General features: G+C 40.6%; 2 protein-coding genes across 2 annotated transcripts in view; one reads left to right on the top strand and one right to left on the bottom strand.

The window, feature by feature from the left end:
* Positions 1-22,233, top strand: part of LOC122545699 (uncharacterized) — an 857,662-nt gene that overhangs the window by 611,029 nt on the left and 224,400 nt on the right. The window lies entirely within an intron of this gene.
* Positions 3,208-5,790, bottom strand: LOC148148122 (putative G protein-coupled receptor 139). The gene is made up of 2 exons (XM_087994566.1): positions 5,730-5,790; positions 3,208-4,109 (listed from the first exon to the last, which is right to left on the bottom strand). The coding sequence occupies exons 1-2, from the start codon at positions 5,782-5,784 to the stop codon at positions 3,208-3,210; spliced, it is 957 nt and encodes a 318-aa protein (XP_087850692.1). The 5' UTR covers positions 5,785-5,790.

Genomic DNA, 22,233 nt, shown 5'->3' with positions numbered 1-22,233 from the left:
TTGCAAATTCCTGCAGTATTTCCACAATTAAATCATCATGATTTTGCTCCTTTTATTTTTCCACCATGGACAACATTTTTTCAAAGTATAGTCCCTTTGTCAACTTTATGCAATTTACATAACCAATCGAAATCACTGTGCAAACTTTATTACCTTGCAACTTAATTTTACAACTATTTTTTTCAATCTGAAAATTTGACTACGGTGCATTTACTTAATTCTTCCAATTGATTAATACATATTGCAAATAGTTTAGATCACGGAACCGTGTGGAATTCCACTGACTAAACGTTGACAATCCGAAAAAGAATACCTCTTGTTCAGTTCCGGTTTCCCGCATGTCAATGAATTGTCCAACCAGACTGAGATACTTCCTTCAACATTTCCAAACCTGATTTTAAGAATTCACCATGTGAGAACATTCTTTTAATCTGCTGTCACCCGTAATACTGCACGTCATTGCTTTCAAAGATTTGTTCAATTGCTTCTTCAGAGTTTCTGTTGACTCGTACATTATTTCAGATCCAAGATTTCCCTGTGCAAAACACTGACAACGTGAAATTCCGCCTTATTCAAATGTGATTACGTATCAATATTTATTTACATCTTTGCCCCATGAATTTTCTTCCTAAAACTGTCACAAGATGCATTATGTGGAGCGTAGGAACTTGACAGGTGATGTTATTAAGGCTTATAAAATAATGATATGCATAGATAATGTGATTATCAACAGTTTTTATATTCCCTCAGGCGGGGCAATTCGAAAGTATTCCGATTTTTTTAATGGAGAGGAGAAAGAATTAAAACTGAAACAAAGCCTTTTTTGCAGAGAGTAGTTAGTATGTGGATTGAACTTTCAGATGAAGTGATGGATATGGTAGAGTTACAATGTTTAAAGTATTTTAGATAAGGACACCAATAACAAACGTGTGGAGGGGTGAGGGCCAACCACAGTCAGTGGCATCTAACTGAGATTGGAATTATGGTTGGGCATGGAAGGGCTGGATCAAACATTCTGTGTCTGTGCAGTATGACTCGATGATTCGATAATCATTTCAGGTTTCGTGAACAATCTCTACATTTTTTGCACTCCTCTCACAGTTCTGAATATTTCAGTTCGATCTCTCCTGTGACCCTTCTATTTTTCAAGGAGACAACTTGAGATTTCCCCATCTATTGCAGAAGTTCGAATTGTATAAACCTTGCTTCATTTTCTGTAAACGCTTCTTAACCATGTCCAATACTTACTAATTCTTAATTCTGGATACCAGAAAGTGATACAGTAATGAAGTATTGAGGAAATTTTGATGTAGGTACAGAATGATATGGATTACATTGGCACGTGTGATTCTGATCAAATAACTGGGGAAAGTAGGAAGTAATGTTTCTTTATCAATGCTCATGTCCTGAAATTCCTGCCAAGTTGATCTGATAATCAAGATAATCTGGCCATGGAGTGCTCAGTTATATTTCTTTCTTCAAATGCAAAACAATCATGGGAGGCAATCTCATCTGCATCACTGATTATTTCGCTTTAATGAGCAACTGCATGAGAGAAACTGAGGAGTAGGTGATTGAATTCAAGTTACTTCATTTGATTGATCCAAGATTTCACATTCTCGAATTTGAATTCCATGATCCTCCTGTAGAACTGTCTATTGTTTAAAGTCACAAACTGATTATGCAATTTTAGAGATGCTTGTGTGGGACTGGATTGTACAAAGTTAAAGATCACATGACATCAGGTTTTTTGTTCAACGTGTCTTTTTGGAAGTACAAAGGAAGCGCTGCTCCTTCGTCATGTAGCTTTGTTGAGAAGCATTCAAAGTGCTGTTTCTGTGTTTTGTGGATCTGTGACTCGCTGATACTTTTCGGAAGGAACTTCTTAGGTACCTGCGCTCACATGTCCACCAATTGTGAATATATTAAGCATTAAAGGACTCAAAAAATAACGGTGTCGAGTTAACTCAGGAACATTAAGGATCCGGCAAAGTTGAAAGAAATGTGATGTTGAAGGGATGAGTTATATCAAAGATAGAAGGTGGGTTGCATTGTCGGCGGAGATTAAAAAGAGGAGGAAGGTTGGAGAAACTTAGGAGACGATTACATTGAATGGGAACATTGTTGTGTCCATGTAAGTTTTCATATGAAATGAGAATGGGCACTGTTTTAGAAGATGAAAAAAAGGAAGGTTGGTTGATTGCAATGTATGACACAGAGAGACTCGGGGTTACAGAGCCGTAAAATATGACAGTCAGCAAACTGAGTGTAGCGACTGGAGCATGCAACAAACAAACAGCGAGTGTTTTCGAGGCACAATGAGCTTTCAGAAATGTAGAGAGATACAGAGAAATCTATCGTGGTTTTACAGAAATGGAGGCGAAAGTGAGCTGGAAGAGATGAGATTGATTGGAAAGGATACAGGTTCTGAAAGAGTAAGACAGATAGTGAAGGATATTGACAGTCGATGAGACGACAGAATTTGTGGGCCACCACAAGGTCTAGAGATGATAACGAAGCCTGGAGAATCTGCAGATAGTGGCAATATTTTATCTGGTGATAGAGTCTGTGCGTGTCTTTTGATGTTGCAATGTCCCTGAAAGCCATTTTTTGCAGGAATTTCTCATTGTTACTGCGACATATATTGTTAAGAGATGGGCACGGCTAAGAAACTGAAAGATTTGCATTACTTGAAGATGTTAAATGAAACAGGAAACTGTCGGGGATATTGGAGGGGAGGTTGTCAGTGCTGGAGGACATAAATGTGGATTCCATTTTCGAAACGTCAGCTATACAGAGATGGAGAGTTATGCAAGATCTGAAATGTCGGATGAGGGCTGGCAATATTACACTTTTAAAAAATATTGCAAGACTTTGAGCGTTGCAAAGATTTGGTGTAGTAACAAAGGCTTTCAAGTCGACGATATCAGAGCACAGGGAGGAGAAAGTGTGAAACAGACTGAAGGTAAAAGAATTATATTCTTCAGTCCCCTGAGGCTGTTGCAAGCTGAGTGCAAAGGAAGGGCAACATATACGAAAAACCTCGACGGCGTTGCTGAGTGTTGAGGATAGACATATTGTTCACACTCAAGTGTATAAGTTTAGGATGTAGAAATCTCGTCACTCATACCTTTCCACCATTCAACTTTCTACGGTATTGCTGCACTACGAAGCACGTCGTAATTATGAACCACGTTTCCAGTAATTTCAATTGTGCTGTTTAGTGAGAAATTGAATTATTGTTGTATACAGATACTTCACTGCAATCTTGAGCTGTTCCCTGAACTTAGCCTGGGTCACTCCATAAATTACTGTATTTGTGCAGCAACTTAAATTTCTCAGCATCAATCCAATTTCTCCAAAGACATACGATGAACTGTTGTAATTCAAGGGATCAGTTCCTGTAATTCTGTAGCATATGAAATATATAACACGGTTTAGCCATAGAAGTATAAAGCTTCCCGAAATAGTAAACAGTAAAATTGCTGATTTCTTTCGGCTTTCCATTTCGATGTCTCTTCCCTTGCTGTGACCCTTCAAACACTTGCGCACTCGACTAGACATTAAAATGTATCGGACTGTCAGAGCGTTAAGCAGGAGAATTAAAGTGAACGGGAGCAATGGCGTTAAAACTGTATCGAGCCAGTCAAATCCCAACCATGCAGGATCAGAGTAATAGCTTGGTTTCGTGTGACAATACCATGGTACGTTGTCAATGATCATTCCAGGTTCATATGCAAAGTAGAATGGAACGTTTTTGGAACAAAGCAGAAGGCTGGTTGTCGCTAAAACCAAGCCTGCAGTTTTGCTGGTGCAATATTTTGTTTTCAGATTCTGGCAACAAATGAGGACAAATCGATCAAACGTAAAAGTCACGGTATACCAGACGGAACAATCGGCAGTTGCACGAGCCAAGAAATAGGTCACACTGCACACTGGAGTGATGTCGAGAAAACATAATGGGAAATAATAATACCTGAATTGCCTCAGCACTACTTCTGCAATGATGACCATTAGATCAGCTGCTGCCATGGCTACCAAGTAGCGAGTGGTGCAGGCTGAGAGGCCGCACCTTCCCCGGGATAGGATAGCAATTGCCACCAGGTTTACTGCAAAAAAAATGATTTGGTATTGAAATGGTCTGTTTCTAAACTGTATGCATTCAATTCATACATTGCATGGAGATTTTGCCGAAAGAGGCAGTGAAGAAATGTGAGGGGATTTCTACTGATAGGCGAGAAGGAGATAGATACTCTGTGCATGCAGGTCTGAATTCATATTCTTAAATTGTAAAACCGAATATTGAGTAGTCAAGGCTGTAATATAGATAGATGGAAGATGAGGGAGGAGGTTGATAGGCAAGCACTGCAACTTATGTGGGAAAAATCCACTTTGGGGCGCTGGATTGGTCTGAGGGTGTGAAGTCATGCTAGGTTAGGAGAAGTAGCACACACTCTCCTTCGATTAGTTCTGAGACAGTGTTACTGAATAAGAAACATTAACTGTGATTTGTCTGTACAGATTCTGCAAGACGAGCCGTGTTTTTCTGACGTTTTATGTTTTGCGTGGTTTTGTTGCATCTCCTTCATGTTGATTTCCCATGTCCACAACATTATGTCTGCTTTTCAATGGCTTTTTTCTTTTGGCAGCACAGTGGGCTATTTTCAAATGTTTACATATATTTGCTCGTGGTCTCTTGGCTAATGGCAAGAAAATGGAATTAGAGGAGTGAGAATGTTGTTTTTGGGTGGCACTGATATGATGGGACAAATAACCTTTTTATATGCGCTAGGTCTCTGTGACTATATGTCTGATTCTCGGCTCACGTATAAACCATTTTATTCCCACTCCTCTTATCAGTAATGCTTCTCTTTCTCTCTTTTTTCACTTTTCTATTTAATTCTTTCAATTTCCCAAACCTGCACCAAGTAATCAGCATAAATCCAATTTCCACGTTGATTTACTTGCTTAAACATGATTAACCTTAATACAGATGCAGCCAGACCTGTTCAGTGTGTCCATGAGATTATTTTATGTTGGTGTTGCTGGTGTCCTTTTGTTTTGACATCAAATTTCCATTGGGCATCGCTCCTCTTTGTGCTCTAGGTTATTGCACGTTGATTTATGAAGGGATAAGCTTAGCTGAGCAGAAATCTAAACGGACGAACAGAGAGTAGACCATTCTGCAAAATGATCCACCATTCATAACATGAAACAGAATTAACCAATTGGTGAGATTATAAATACCCGAAATCAGAAAGTGTAGACATTTTCTACGAATTACTCGACCGCTCTGATCTGCAAATACATGTCGAACTATTGATCACCCAATGGAATGAATACTCAGAAGCCAATCAAGTCTTCTGAATTACAGAAATTGCATTTGAACTTAAAATTTTAAATAATAATTCATAACAGGAGAAACATGTCAAATACCGTGGTGAAAGAGTGAAATCTGCATGGAGATCCCTCACACGTAAGTAATGAACATCACCAAAATCTCTAAAGACCTTACGCCATTGCATTCAAAGATCACAAGTGGTTGCTTCAGCCTTATAATACCACACTTCAGTCAAGGGGAGAACTTGAGAATAAGGACCAACATGGCAAGTTTCATGGAACTGAACATTCGCTGTTGGCATGAATGTGTACTGTAAACCAATTGTACAACTAACTGGGAGAAAAGAACCCTCAGATCTATAACATTGGAAAAGTTTACAATCACTTACTTGGAACACCAATGGTAGCCAATATGGTGTAGTATATTTTTCTTATGTTGTCCATTGACTGATGCACTTTCTGAGTGAAGTCGCCTGCACCCTCGTGACAATCTCTCTGTATTGAACTGACGGAAAAATATGCTGGAGTCCGCAAATCATTACTATCAAGTTTAGGAAGAGGAAGCATATCCAAAGCAAAACAGTAATTCCCTTTCCCACCTAATGCAATTTCAGAACTGCTCGGTATTTCCAATGCTTTCTGGTTTGAATTGCGTCCTCCAACACTCTGAAGAATGACAGTCACGAGCATTTAATTAGCAGACAAGCATGACCGCTGGGACACTTGGTGTCTCAAAAGGTTCCAAATGTTATTTTTATAACTATTATTGTTATACTGAACAATGTAAGCAAACCTATGACGAAAGTACAGTGAAATCCCTTTTTCTATAACGTTTGCAAAGTTTGAGAAATTCAATTGAGAAGCATATATTTAGATGGACACTTGGAATGCAAAGATGTGCAAGGCTGCAGAGTTGGTTTGGTGTATGTTTTCCCATCCTGACATTGTGGATCATGAGGCCTTTTTGGCTGTTGTATGGATTGTTTCGATTTTTTCATCTATATGTTTCCCATCAACTCTATTTTAGCTCTCTGGTGTTGAATGCAAGCAATCTTATTGAACATGGCCACACCCACTTCATGGTGTACATTTCTGCACCCCTACTCAATGCCCATTTTCTACAGGGTAATTTCTGAGATAGGCACTTTACTTTTCATTCTACATTTATTGCATATATATTCACAACCCTGGCTTGTTTGATTTGTTATTACAAACAAAATGTTAACTCGTTGAACCTTCAACCTTCAGATGAAAACATATAAAGCACTGAGCATTGGCGAATAAAAGTTCTGATTGTTTCGTTTTAATAATGCATTTTCTAAGATGTCTCCTCCCAACTGTAATGATTCACTGAACATGTCCATCAAGTCAATCTCTAGATGGCACACAGAGTCGCTAATGTCTGTGGTCGAACTTAAAAGGGTAGACAATAGTAATGGTCTTTAGCCCCACAATGTTGTGGCCAGCTTTAATCCTCGTCTGAGTTTAGACTAAATTAGTATGTTTCATTGTACTATCTTCTATGTACCTATCCAAGAGTTGCTTAAATGCCCTAAATGTATCTAATCCTACTACCACTGCTGACAGTGCATTCCACGCAGCCACCACTCTCTGTGAAACAAAAAGTTGACCTCCGACATCTCCCATAAATCTTCCTCCAATCACCTTAAATTTATATCCCCTTTCAGTAGATATTTCCACCATAGTCAGGTCTCTGTCTATCCCCTCTGTCAATGTGTCTCATCATCTTGTATACCTCTATGAAGACATTACATATCCTTCTTCATTCCAATGAAAACAGCCCTAGATCCTTTAACTTTCTCCAGAAGACCTGTCCTCCAGTCCCAGAACAAACTCGTTAAACTTCTCTGCACTTTCTTACTCAAGTTTCCACATTTTACCTGTATTAAGGCGGACAGAATTGAAAACAATAGTCCAAGCATAGTCTCACCGGGGCGCCATAGAGCTGCAGCATTAACTCGCAGCTCTTCAACACAAGCCCACCGCTCATAAAAGCCAAAACATCATATGCCTTCTCAACAATAATGTTGACTTGAGTGGTAATTTAAGGCATCTGTGGGCTCAGGCCCTAAGATCCCTCTGCCCCTCCTCACCGCAAGCATTCTGTCTTTAATCCTGTCTTTGCATTCAAATTAGAACATCCAAAGTGAAACACTTCGCAATTTTTCAGGTTGAAAATCTTCTGCCTGTTATCAGCATTCTGCTAATGACCCGCTGCAACCGAGAGTAAAACTTCACACTGTACACAACTTCACACAACTCCACAAAACTTCGTGTCAACAGGAAATTTACTAACCCACCATTCCACTTCCTTATCCAAATGTTTCCTAAAAATCACAAAGAGCAGAAGTTCCAGAATTTCTCTCTGCGGAACACCGCTGGTCACCGAGTCTTAGTCTGAATGTATTCCATCCACACCAACCTCTGCCATCTTTGGGCGAGCCAATCTGTATCCATGCTGCCTGACTTCACTGAAGCTCATGCCTCATTACTGTCTAAATAAGCATACCATGTGGAAACTTCGCAAATGACTTGCTAAAATTCATGTTCGCCACATCCACAGTTCCACCATAATCGATTTTTTTTACATTATCAAAGTATTCAGTCAGGCTTTTGAGGCATGACGTGCACCTCCCAAATTCAAACTGGCGATCTCGAACCAAATATGGTTTTCCAAGTAATCATAAATCCTCTCAAAATCGTCTCCAATACTTTGCCGAACAGAGAGGTTATTAACCATAATGAATTATTTACCTTCATACACCCAGCTCGTGTATTCCTTCATTTGTTTGCTTTGTCTTACCTCCAAATTGCTTTGCAAATCGGTAAAAAGAAGTATGATAATGATTCTTAAAAGTTGCAGCTGTGAAAGTAATGCAAACACAGAATAGAATACTGACTCATCCCATGGCAGGTGCTGGAATTTTATAGTTTGTGAAAAATATTGCGAGTCTTTTAAAACTAATACGTGTTCAGAAAGTAGTAGAGACGCAGAAAATGATTAAACCCATGAAATTAAGACAGATCCAGAACAAATATATGCCAAAATCCAATGCAAAATCATGAACCTAACACAGACCCTGTAACTCGCACAGGTCTGGGACACATGAAAGCCCTGAAACGAATAATAAACGTTAAAGTGATGCTTGCATTGATTCTGATAAAGGCCCTGATTCTAACAGAATATTGAAGACCAACAGACCCAACTTGCCTGTGTCAACCATGCTGCCATTGTAATAAGATCTAGTCTTGAATCATATGATCAACATTCCCCTATTTCCTGCCTCTTCACGTTTGTATCCAGTTCTCACTTAACTGTTGTTACCTCATTTGATTCTCTCAAGCACTCTGGTCGTGCATTTGAGGCAGCTAACATCTGCGTGAAAAATACACTACCTCACGCATCTCCTTTAGCATCTTCACCCTGGGCCTTTACCTCAAATCTATGACCCTTACCGTTTGATACTTCCATCCTGGGGAACGGTTTTGACTACCCATTCGATCAATGTCTTGCATAATATTACGTACTTCTCTCAGATTGGCCCTCAACTTCCAATGTTCTAGCGAAAACAATCTTGGATTGTCCCAAATCTCCTGAAATGTGATAGAGTTCAATCCTACAGAATCCCTGAAACCACCTTAGTAAACTTTCCAAGGTCCATATCCTTCCTCGTACCGGGACCAGAAGCCCGCAAGACAAATGTAGCCGAATGGAAGTTTCATCCGGCTGCCAGCTTTCCAACATTTATACTCTATGCAACCGCCAATGAAGGCAAACATGTTTCCTTTACCACCTTGTCCAGTTACGTTACCACTCTGAAGTATTTACACTTCTGGAGCCCAACATCCTTCTGTATTTCAATACTTCTAATGGTCCTGTGTTTAATTTATGCACACTTCTTCGACTCCACCTCAAGATCCATCACTTAATATATTAACGGATTAACCACCATTTGACAGTGTTCCATCCAATATATCTATATTTCGCTAGAGCATTTGGTAGGGTTCGCCATTATGCAAAAATCCACCAATATTCTTATCTTTCTTCGATGATTAAGTTAATTTTGTTTTAATCATACAAACGTTCCATGGATCCCGTTTGACTTAACATTCTAGACCGCCCAATCATGAGAAACAGCGTCACAAATTTTAGGAAAGTTTATGTGGATAATATCTGTAGCTGTACACTTACCAAACACTCGTGTCTCTTCCGCATAAGCTGAACCAAATGTTTAAGACACCAGCTTCCCTGCACAAAGCCATACTGACATAAGTTCCTTCTTTTCGAAGTGTAATTAAATGCAATCCCTGAATCTAATACAGAATGTAATTTTCATACGGACCGTGAAACGAATACAGCCCGGGAAAAACTTATGCAGAGTCCAAAAATAATTGAAATCAATAAAACACTGACACTAAGACAGACCCTGAAACTGATAGAAATTTTTCAACTTGCATAAACCTTTACAGTGATCCAGATTCTGAAACCAGGGCCCAACACTAAGTTAATAGAAACAAGTAAAATGATATAGGTCCTAACAAAAACACTGACCCTTGAAATGATACAGAATCCACACACACCCTGAAGCAAATTCAGATTTTGACTGTTATAAGCATAATGATTTCAATCTAGATTCGGAATTTCTGAGAATTGACAGTCAATTTTGGAAAATCTGGACACGAAATTCTGATTGAAATTTTAAAACGTGTGTAACTGGAGTTAGAGGTGAAAAATATATATTTTGTAGCACTGTAGAATCACATTTGGGCTCATCGCTATGTCACAAATCACATCTATGACCATGTTTTCGCTGGCCCTGGAAGTAATTCCACACAAAGAAAGATCATACACTTAATTCATGGACACTCTGTGGAAATCATCGGACGTCAACACCAAAATATATCCAAAAAGATATGGTCTCACATGTTTGTCAAAATGGCAGTACCGAGGCCATCATGCGGAAGTCCACATATCCAAAATTTTATTTCTAAGAGCGTACCTGTGGAAGATATTAAATGGAGCTGTTCCTCCAATTGAAAGTCGTTTCACGCCTGCAGTTCTGCTAACACCTTCAATGATATCAACACATATAGACATAGGGATCTCTGAAATTGGCAGGACAAATCAACAAGTTATTTTATAAGGATGCAGGCCTTCATCAGTTGTGAAATAGGTTGGCAGAACATGACAGAGCTTCATAGAACAAGACGTGGTTGTACTAAAAAGGGTGTAATGCAGATTCAACAGGCTGTTACAGGGATGGGATGTTTCAGCCATGAAGAGAGGCTGCGTAATCTTAAGTTGTTCTCTTTAATTCTGAACATTTGAGGGGCTTAGTGACGGAAGTCCAAACGATTCCGTGGGAGATAGTCTTGATGGATAGAAAGCAAATATTGTCATTTGTTGAAGGACCAAGTCAGGTTTAATAACCCAGGAGATTGTCAGAAGATTTGAAAACAAGAGATCTTACCACCCGTGTGCTGGACGTCTGGGATGCACTATCTGGAAGGTTAGCTATAGAGTTCTTGACTCGCAGAATCAAACAGCTTGGAAACAGACAGTTTTGTGCAACTCGTGCTTGACGAAAATAATTGTAAACTAAACTCGTCCGACTTGTCTGTCCCAAACCAGATTCCCACAAAACATTCCTATTCATGTACATATCTAACTGTTTTTTGTAAAGGTAATGTCGTAGAGAATTGTTGAGAACTACCAGGAGACGAACAGTGTTCTTCAAGAAGATAATTTATTTGCAAACAAAAGCTGTGACAACCAACAAGCTAACGCTTGATTTTCCACGAACCTCGGGGTCCGTTGATCTTGAGGCATTTTTGTTATCATGTTTCCTTCTAGCTTATCAGCGTGTCCAACGGTGTTAGTTCGGCTTATCTCAGTAGACATATACAGGCTTAGTTCCTGTTAATACTTTTTAGATTACAAAATTAGATTAGATTATTTACAGTGTGGAAACAGATCCGTCAGCCCAACAAGCCCACAACGACCCGCAACACACCCAGACCCATTCCCCTACATCTAACCCGTCACCCAAAACTACGGACAATTTATCATGGCCAATTCACCTAACCCACCTATTTTTGGATTGTGGGAGGAAACCGGAGCACCCAGAAGAAAACCAAGCAGACACGGGGAAAATGTGCAAACTCCACTCAGTCGCTTGTGGCGAGAATTGAACCCAGGCTTCTAGCACTATGAGGCAGCAGTGCTAACCACTGTGCCACCGTGCCGCCCACCTCTCTATTTCTGCGACTTTAATCTTTACTGCATTTAACTTAATCTTATTCTAATCTGCCATGATAGATATTTGCTCTCTAAATTTACCAACATGGTCTTTAATCTCAGGCTAACCCTGCTAGCTACTAATTCAGTAACTGCTGTCACATTTTGCCACAATGGTCTCCAGCAACTTGACATGCTGACCCTGCTAACTGCTGATTAAATATTTACAATTACGTCCTTCCAACGTTGATCTTCAGCAGGCGAGTCTACCTTCACTGATTGTTGCTATCTTATCCCGTCTCAATTATCTTTTAGCTTCAGCCTGACTCCGCTAATTGGTGTAGCCACATTCCACAGTCCCTTTAATGCATCATCTCGATTAGTGTAACATTTCACCGACCCCTTGCAATAGTTTACTAATGGTCTTTATGCTTTAGCCCTTCTCATGCTTTTATACTTGTTATTTCCAATCGGAACTGGTATAGCCGCATCTGTCGGATGTTCCTTTAACATTGAAACCATCCTCTGTTGAAACTATTGCCTCACATTTTCTTATATCATCAGCCTTTCACAATAAAATGTGTCCCGAATCTTGAAAGTCAATGCAAAAAACACAACATTAATTCTATCCACACACCTCTTGATTTTTTAAGTCTCTATAAGCTCATATGTCCACTTCTTATATTCCAGTGAGAAATACCCAATTCTATCCAGCTTTTCAATGTAACCCAAACCTTCCACAGAGCAGCATCTTTGTCAATCTCATCTGAACTTTCTCGAGTTCAATAACAGGGCGAGCAGAACTGAACACAGTATTGCAAGAGATGTCTCAGCGATACTCTGTTCAATATTAATGTGACATCCGAACTCCTACTCTCAAAGAATTGTGAGGTGGGAAACCTCAGAGAATTTCCAGAGTACTACTTTGGCTATGGAAAATGTTGTATCATTCTGAGCTGCAGGGCTCCTACAGAAAACGTAGGCTTCCTTTTGGTTGCCTTATATATGCGGCAGAGAAGATCAAAATAGACTTCTTATGCTGGAATCAAAAACAGACAATCAGCCATGCAGCATCACGATGTGGAGAAGTCGATTTTCCAGGTCTAACGCATATTCAGGACTACGAGTAGGTACAGGGGGGCTGCAGATAATGGTGGTTGCAGGGATACGGTGGTGAAGTGGGGATAGGTAAAGTCATGTGGAGGGTACGAACTGTTTTGTCAAGGGGAGGAATGAATCTGGTTGGTGGCAGGGAGGAGTGAATGGGAGGCGGCGCTGGGAAGGGAGTCCATGTATGGGAAAGGTGGTTATTTGAGATTGGATATTTCGATGTTGTCTGCTCCAAGATGTTGGCTGCCCAATCGGAAGATGAGGATTGGTTCCTTCAATTTGCGGTGTGGTTCGTTGGGAGGCCAAGAATGATCATGTCAGAATTCTACCAATTCCTGCACCTCCCCTGCATTTGCTTGGACGAGGCGGCATTACATTCGCGAGCATCCCAGATGTCCACCTATTTCGACCTGTAATGGAAAATTAACAAAATTAACATTTACTCTGATATCCAGATACTCTAACATTTGAAAAATGATGCTTTACTAAACTTAAAAGTTTCTGACACTTCGCTGAGGTCTGCAGTCGAGGGATACCTTGTTTCTGCGGAACTTTGTAAACATTCAACAAGGGAAAAATATAAGAACAGTATGTCCACAACAAGGGAATGAAAAGAATAACAACTAAAATCTTCACAGTCTTTGTCTTTGAGAGCATGATAAGAAATAGTGTAAGACGAGTATATGAATTATGCTCAGGGCCCTTGAGCAAGGCATTTTTGTCAAGTGCATCTGGTCCCTCTGCAATGCAGAAGTTAAAATTATTAAAGCTCATGTGATAGTTGAGTCGAGTCAATTTAATTTCAAAAACAGTAAACTTGGGGTTCGCCCAGCACCCCATCACGGATTAAGATCCTGAAGATTCCCAGGAAGTGCAGGCGGCAGCGCCTTGAAGGTCTTTTACTTCATTTCGATCGCTAAATTGGCCCCACTGCGTGAGAGGTCTGGGAATCTGTGGATCGTCCCGGCGCCGGGGTCTGTACTGAATCGGGTCGGGGTAAGAGTCGTGGCTTCAGTAATCCTACACAGAGACTCATTCTAAGCGAATAAATGAATCAGGAAAACGGTTCAGTAAACTCTCACGCGGTATTCGAGCAAAACTAAAGAAATAGGATTGCCGTCTCGAGAGTGTTTGAGAGACAACAACTTTAAGGGTGGTTTTCGAACTGGAACGAACACTAACTGAGTTGGGGTCTCCAAAAACGTACCAGGTACGCAGTTTCGTTGTTTATGAAAACCAAGGAGTTGAGGGGGACCCGCCCAATGCGAGAGAAGACCATCGGAGGTAAAAAGCAAGTCAAAAGGAAAAAGATAACGGTACCGTAAGTGAAATTGAGAGAGCTGAACGCTTTTTCAGTAACACTGAAAATGGGCTCCGGCAAGAGCAAACAAAAAGAGGGTACTCCGAGGAATTTGAATGGCCAACCAAACGATTATTACGTGATAAGTAATTATGGCCCAGAGTCTCTAAAGCAGTTAGAATTAATGATCAAGGAATGTGGTTTTCCGGAGGGGGGATATTTTAGTAAAAGGCAGTTGGAAATTGAGTTCGAGGGTGGAGGAGAGAGAATTAAGGAGAAAAGGAAGGGAAAAATAGAATCTGTGAATTTGAGTACTTATAACATGTAGAAGGCTGAGGCTAATATCAGGGAAAGGAAGCCTCAAGTAAAAGATAGATCAAATACGCGTACAAACACTCCTGCACACGCAGATATGCCCAGGAAATAACCTAACGATGCTGTACAGTCTCTTAAATCTGTTCAAGTTCCTGACCTTGATGACTGTCCTACAAGACCTGCAGCCCCCTTACGAGATCCGCCTGGCAAAGGTTCCAGCCAGCAGACTCCACCTCAGGGTCTGCTAAACCATTGATAGCAAATCGTACCTGCAACCAACTGAAGCAAGAAGCCCCAAATGACAACGGCCAGTCCAAGATAGAAAGTCATCCAGGGTCTGCTCGCAATGTCCCCAGGATGGATGATGAGTCAGACGATGAGCGGTTTTGCGTACGATCATCCAACCAGGTCGTCCTGCAAGCCCAAACGGTTGAAGTTGCAGCCCAGAAGGGTGCACAGTTCTTTTCCACAGACCATGGACCATGAAGGATTTGGAAAGTGCCAATGGGCAGTTGCCTGATCCACTCGAGGTTGGAGGTAATACGTTCGCTGAAGAAGTGACAAAGGTCTGTACCGAGTTCTGTTTCACGTCACGTGAGACGAGACGACTCCTGGGACGAAAACTGGGCGTTAATGTCACCAAACTCAAGGATACATGGCCAGCCGTAAACGTCCATACCAGATCAACGGACCCACAAGCGGGAGAGAATGGACACTTCAAAGCTTTTGTTGCAGCGCTGGCAACCGCCTGTAGGGAGGCATTCCCAGTGCAAATGGAAATGGCCAAAATAACAATGTGCAAACAACGAGAAGGTGAGACAGTGTCCCAGTACCTTATTGGCCTCACTGAAGTCCATAACGCCATCGTGGACTGAGACCACCTGAAGACATAACGGCTGCAGAAATCACACTGTATGAATCACACCTGCGGAACAGCTTCATCAAAGGAATGAAGGGCGAAAGAGCGAAAAAGGATTAGGGCACATGTATTACCTGGGAAACGGGAAAGCTGAATTTGATAGAACAACATGTGTTACATGCTGAAAAATTGCTTTCCGAAGAGAAGGATAAGTGGAAACTAAAGATTGAACAACAAACACATAAAGCTCAGCTTATTATGATGCCGATGGTCGCCCAGCCGTTGGAGGGAGGTGCTGCTGAAAAAGAGTGCAGAAGAGGCGCTGGCAGAGGTAGATCTGGCGGGTGATTTGTTTTTGGAGCAATGGCCACTTGGCGTGACAGTGCCCACGCAGACAGCCTCAATTAGCCCTGGAGGCTGGACAGCAGGGTGTCTGACGGGGAAGGCTGATGTGGAAGTTGGCAGTCCACAAGGTAAAGTTAAGCCTCTTTCGCTTATGCTTGGAAATGAAGACTCGCTAATGTTAATCTCTCCTACCAACCTTACGGGCACTGAAACATGCCCCAGCCCCATATTGAGCGGTGAGATTTGAGAGCGTGGACTATAGGTTCAGTACAATAATGATAAGTATACGTCAATGTCTACCTCTATAATATGTGTGGAAGGTACCCCAGTTATCGTTTTTGGTAGATACACGGGCATCCCTGAAAGGCTTAGTAGTGACAATGGGACACCAATTGTCAATAATGCCTTACAGCAAGATCAGTGATTATTTGGGAATAAACATGAGACAACACTGTGTCTACCACCCAGCGAGCAGTGGGGCAGTGAAAAAAGAAATTGCGACCTGAAAAAAATAAATTGACAAAATGTTGTGAGGAATTAGGGGTGGCATGGACAAAGGCACTTCCAATTGTGCTGATGTATATGAGATCTAGGAGGAGAGGAAGGGCTAATCTTACGCTTTTGGAAATTTTGATCGGTAGGTCGCTTAACACAGGAATTGGCCCGAGACCAAAGGTAAGACAGATAACAGGCCACTGTGAGGATGAGATGTTGTTTTACTGTATGAAACTCTCTACACTTTTGTTCGAAATGCAGAATCAAGTGAAAGCAGCACTACCCCAACCAACAGAAGGGAAGCTGCACGATCTAGAACCTGGAGACTGTATAGTGGTGAAAGACTTTTGGAGGAAAAACTAGAGAGTAAAGAGTTTAATGTGGCGTCTAAAATGGTCCTTACAATACAGACAGCTGTTAAGATCGCTGGCTTTTAGCTATCTGGCTCTGTAGATTTTTTTTTAAATCTGACTCTATGTTTTGTTGTATTGGTTGTCATAAAATGTCAAGAAGGGGGAAAATGTAATAGAAAATTAACAAAATTAACAATTACTCTGAAATCCAGTTCCGCTAAAATTTGAAAGACAATGCTTTACGAAATTTAAACTTTCTGACACTTTGCTGAAGTCTCAATCGAAGGATAGCTTGTCTCTGCAGAACTTTGTAAATATTAAACAAGAGAAAAATAAAAGAACAGTATGTCCACAACAAGGGAATGAAAAGAGTAACAAATATAGTCTTCACAGTCTTTGTCCTTGAGAGCGTGTTAAGAAACAGTATATGACGAATATATGAATTATGCTCAGGGCTCTTGCGCAAGGCATTTTTGTCAAGTGCATGTGGTCCCTCTGCAATGCAGAGGTTAAAATTATTAAAGCTCATTTTGTTTGCTCTTGTTAATAGTTAAGTCGAGTCAATTTAATTTCCCCGACAGACCAAAGTGTTTTTCCTCCCTCTGTAATTCAAATAGCGCTCCACTGCACCATCTGTTTTCCTGTTCAAATGCTCTAACGTCCCCCTCCCAATGCAATAAATCAGTTCCCACCTTGCCCTCATATCCCACTCCATCAGTTTCCGCATGGAATGCATCATCATGGAACACTTCCGCCAACTCCAGCTAGACCTCATCACGAAGGACATCTTTCCCTCCACACGCCTCTTTTGCCTTCTGCGTGGACTGTTCCCTTCAACAGTTCTTGGTTTGTGCCATTCTTCAAACCAACCCCCGTGAACCCCAACAAATCTTTCCCTGCAACCGGAAAAGATGCAAAATCTGTTCATACACCACTCCTCTCACCTCCGTCCAGTACCCCCAAAAAGTATTTCCAGTCGGGACAGAGATTCCCCTGCCTTTCTTCCAACCTAGTTTACTGCATCAGGCGCATCTCTACATCGGGGAAACTGAACGTAACATCGGGATCAGTTGAGTGAGAATTGTATCCAGGAACACAGACGTCTTCAGAACCTCCTAGACACCGTCCATTTTAATTCCCATTACTACTCCGTTTCCCACATGACCATCCTTGGTCTCCTCCATTGCCTCAACGTGACCACTTTAAGTTGGAGGAATGACATCTTCCACATGGGTAGCTTAATGCCTTGAGGGTCCAAAACTAAGATATCCAATTTAAGATAACCTTATTCCCATCCCCGACTCCCTCCACCTTCGCCACACCTTCCATTTCTTCCTGCCACCAAACGGATTCATTCCTCCCGTTGACCAACAAGGTCATACCCTCTACTTGTCTTCACATGTCCCCATTTCAAAACGCTGCCCCCTCCACCTCCATGATCTGCAGCTTCCCAACACTCGCAGACTTGAAGGTTCACACGCGAAACGTCGAATTATGCACGTCCTGATCCTACCTGGCTTGTTGTGTTCATCCAGCCTCCTGACTGTGTATTATATATTTGGCTGAACAGACTTGATAGGCAGAAGGGATTCTTCTCTCCTGTGCGATTTTACTCTTCTATTTAATCAGATTTTATCATAATGCTAAAATACATTATAACCAACATGCCATGATGTGCTGTTCTGTGAGAGAGAATGCTCCTTTCACTTATTGCGAATTTCACAAGATGATTTCATTCGTGATCTTCTTGCTTCAGCTGGAAGGGCAAAATGCAAGTTTTGTGTTCGAGCATCAGTAAGAACAGTAGTTGCCTCATTTTCAGTTGATACACAGCTAATGACAATGTAATATTTGCAGCACAAAATTCCAGTACAATTAGAATTCTAATCGATGGTATCTTTTCAGATGGAAATGACCTTGGGACTTTCAACTTTAACGGTTGATCGCATGAAAGCCAATAATTCTATCACATAAAACTCAACACAAAATTGAGGTGTTTTACAAGGCTGACATTTCAAAGTGATATTAAAATTGTACAATATCCTCAATGGAATTGTCCAATGAAAGCAAAATTGAGACAGCGTCTTGTGAGGGTCACTCTGCAAGCAGCTGTTTTCCAAGGTACAATAATTACAATACAACTAACAGCCCTTAGAACTCAATATCCAGTTCACCGAAGTCTGAGTGTGAATACATTTTTGCCAGCCTATTACTTAGCATTACATGGTCAGAATATTTCCGCATGTAGCTTGCCTTCAGTAAATAAATACATTTTCAATTCTTCATTTCTTTTTCACATTACCGCATATCTAGCTGGTTTTGTTTTATGGCTCGCCCGAAATAGGCTCTTTGGCTGCCTGCCATTTTCTCTCCCTCCTTCCGGGCTCCATCCCCACGCAGTAGATTAATCATTCCAACCAAACCACTCAAAAAGGTCTTCAGAACAACATTCACGTTTGCTTAGCAGTTGCCAGTTATGGAAATCTTACCTCGCCTCAAAGTATTCTCTTTATTTGTGTAGACAAATATTGTTACACCTGCTAATTTTCTCTAGTAATTTTGCATTTTTTTGCTTCAGTTAGTTATCCTTGAAGATTCTTTGTTTTAGAGCCCCCGACTAAATATGTGAGTGCATCTGCATCAAAAGAGGTCCTTTTAAGAAGACAGCTCAGTGGAATCCTCAGATCACTTTTAAGAACAACCACGATATTCTGTAGTGGTACATGACTTTGGTTAGGTGGCAGCTGGAGTACGCGAACACACATCAAATATGCTGAAGTGGTGATGGTCGACAGCGTCAGGTTTCAGGCAGGGACAATGAACATCAAACTGTCCTAGTCCATCCACTTTAGCGTTACAGTCGAGAAAGAAAAGCAACACTTCTTCTTCAGTAGCCAAAGGAAATTCGGCATGTCCATACAGTTTCCATTCAACGTTTTATAAAAATAGCACAGTAAACATCCGATTGTGATGCATTATAGCGTGGCAACGCAACTGCTTTTCCCAAGATGAAAGAAACTCCAGAGAATTGTGAATCTACACCATTTCATATTGCAGATCAACCTTCCATTCATTGACTCCATCTACACTTCTCACTGCCTCCAGAAAGCAACCGATATTATCAACGACACTGCCCACCTCTTTTCGTCCTCTCTACCATCCTCTTCCATCGGACAGACTATAAATACGTTTGCATACACGGAAGAACAGATTCAAGAACAATTTATTCTCTGAAGTTACTAGACATTTGAACTGACCTCTTTATCGTTCATGCTGATCGCTCTCTGCAACTTATCGCCAGCTGTAACATGTATGGTGAACTTTATTCGAAGATGTTGGTGCACTTATATAGTATGAACAGCCTGAAGAGCTCTTAAGACAATATATTTTCAAAGTATTTCGGTGTAAGAGATAATAGACATAAAAGTAACAATATCACACCATTTATCTTAGTCATTTTAAGCAATGCACATGACGATGTGTGATTACCTCTGCTTTCTGTCCACTGATGCAGCTAAACCAGCTGCAATTGCAGTTAAACCGACTTTCGCTGTATAATTTCTGAAACACCTCCATTGTACATATGTATATTTCGAGGCAATTTTTTGATCTTCTGCCATGGAATATACAAACATAGAGGTCTACAGCTCAGAAAAAAAAAACTTCCGTAGGTGCTGTCTGCACTACTAATTATGGAAGAAAGCTCGACCCGTTCTGATTCTATTTTACGCGAATTCACGCATCGCCATCCATTTCTTGGCATTATAGTTGCACATATAATTCAATTTTACGTCTTCTGAGGGTCTCTGATTCAAAAACCGCAACAAGCAGTGAATTCCAGCATTGTCTCATTTGTTGCTCGTTTGTTTTCATTCTTATTCCGTCTGAACCTCTAGCTCCTCATTTACCTAACTAATATATGTACCTCTCCGTCTCCACAGCGTTGTACCTCTCATATTTCCCTCAGGTTCAACTAAATCATTCAATTCTCTCTCCTGACTGAAACGCACTGTTGTCTAGTTGAACTATGATGACTTCATATTTTTCCTGTTCACAGTATACACTCCAACAGCAAATCTCCCAATCTATTGTTCAAATCAAAGGTTACATTCATATATGCAAGAGAGAGACACCCTGTTCAATTTGCAATTTAATTACTGAATGTTTACATATAGGTGATGGAGACTGGAAAAAAATACAAGCTGAGCAAGAAAGCGTTTGTTTCCCAAACAAAGTTATTCAGAGTTAGTTACAAAGACAGATATGCGTATTTATTCCCAAAGTTAACAGTGGGGTGGCTGAGTGGTTTGCGGTGCTGCCTTTCACTGTCAGGGACTTGAGCCCTCTTTCAACTTTGGGAGTTTCTGTGGAGTTTGCAATAACTCTGGTCTGTGTAGTTCTACTTGGTACTCTGGGTTCTTCCCACAGGCAAAAGAGTTACAGGATAGTCATCATAAACGAAAATTTTGGGGAATTGAATGAGAGGAATGGGTGAGATGCTCTTCGGAGAGTCATTACAGACTGAATTACTCAAATGGCCTCGTTCTGCACTGTCAGGATTCTATGAGTTCATTTAAATACCGGAAAGGACTCGAGAGGACGAAAACCATACTCCTGTTGACATATTGCTAATGGCACATTTTATGCTTGTGTGGGCATGATTATTCCTGGCAAAACGCACCTTCTCATTTTTTTTTCCATAATACTAATTACGGTAACTGAACCGTTAATCTCAGTGGCGAATATGATTTATCAATTGCGTGATTTTACCTCTTGAAGCTAGTTGCATCTTCATTATCAAAAATTAAGATTGAGTCTTTGTATCCCCAAGGTGATTTCACAGGATGTAAATGAAATATTTCCAACTTTGATGCAGACACATTCAATAAATGAGGGATCAGAAGATAGTAATAGTGAAAATGCATCTTCGAATTCAACATGTTTTGAAGATATATTACATGAATCTTGCTACTAGTAGACTTGCTGCTAAGTGATTGCAACCATTAATTAGATATGGAATTGTTAAGGAACCGCCCTCTTGGTTGAGACTGTGATGTTTCACAAATACTTGTCCAACGTAGAATTCATCATTTCACTTATTTTTAGTATTTTCTGCAGTCACTCGATTGACACTGAACGTCAAAATGCCCCTGAATTATCAAGATTATAGATTTAGAAGACTATTATGTGAACAGGCCACAGAGAAGAGGACACGAACTCACAGAATGGAGTCATGAAAGGTAGATCGAGGTAATGCACGTAAACAATTTGCTACTTCGCAGAGTCAAAGTCTCCCGTTCATCTGTCAGGGAAGTGTGAGGATTCAGAATTTAACTTATTCAGGCATTGCCTTTCATTAATGGTCTCCAAAAAAAAACGCAACTATCATTAGTAATCAAAATGGACATTTTCTGCTCGTCAGCCGTCATTTCCTAACAATCATTACCACCGTTCTATGCTGTTGGTGTACCCCATATTTTGGTTACTCCTACACTTGGCCTGATGAAAACAACAGGAATAGTTGGAATTGAGCTTTTTTTCTGAGCAGCACCAAATGTTTGTTTTTCAGGAAAATTTGTCTGCAATGCACTCAATGTGTTTTATCTTACCACGTTTACTTTTGTTTCGTTTGATTTTCGGTGCAATAGATTGAAAATGCATTTGGCTTCTGAATTGAAATGTTCAACCGTGACTGTGTGAAGTGAAATGTGTTGGTGTTTCTCTAATTTTGCTCAATAGAAATAGACATGCACTTTTTCATAGAATCTTTACTTTGTGGAAACAGGCCATTTGGCCCAAAATGTTCATACCGACCTTCCATCAAATAATACATCCAGATCCATTCTCCTACTCTGTG

This window comes from Chiloscyllium plagiosum, unplaced genomic scaffold, assembly GCF_037043375.1.
Source record: "Chiloscyllium plagiosum isolate Xiang-an unplaced genomic scaffold, Cpla_swu_hap1 HiC_scaffold_14, whole genome shotgun sequence".
Taxonomy (NCBI): domain Eukaryota; kingdom Metazoa; phylum Chordata; class Chondrichthyes; order Orectolobiformes; family Hemiscylliidae; genus Chiloscyllium; species Chiloscyllium plagiosum.
Note: the sequence above shows the minus strand (reverse complement) of the source record. Positions and strands in the feature narration are given on the sequence as shown.

Coding starts and splice junctions, on each gene's coding strand:
- LOC148148122 (XM_087994566.1), bottom strand. CDS start 5,784: ATGGACAACATAAGAAAAATATACTACACCATATTGGCTACCATTGGT. Junction 4,110..5,729: donor GGCTACCATTGGTGTTCCAA/GTAAGTGATTGT, acceptor TTTTTTTTGCAG/TAAACCTGGTGGCAATTGCT.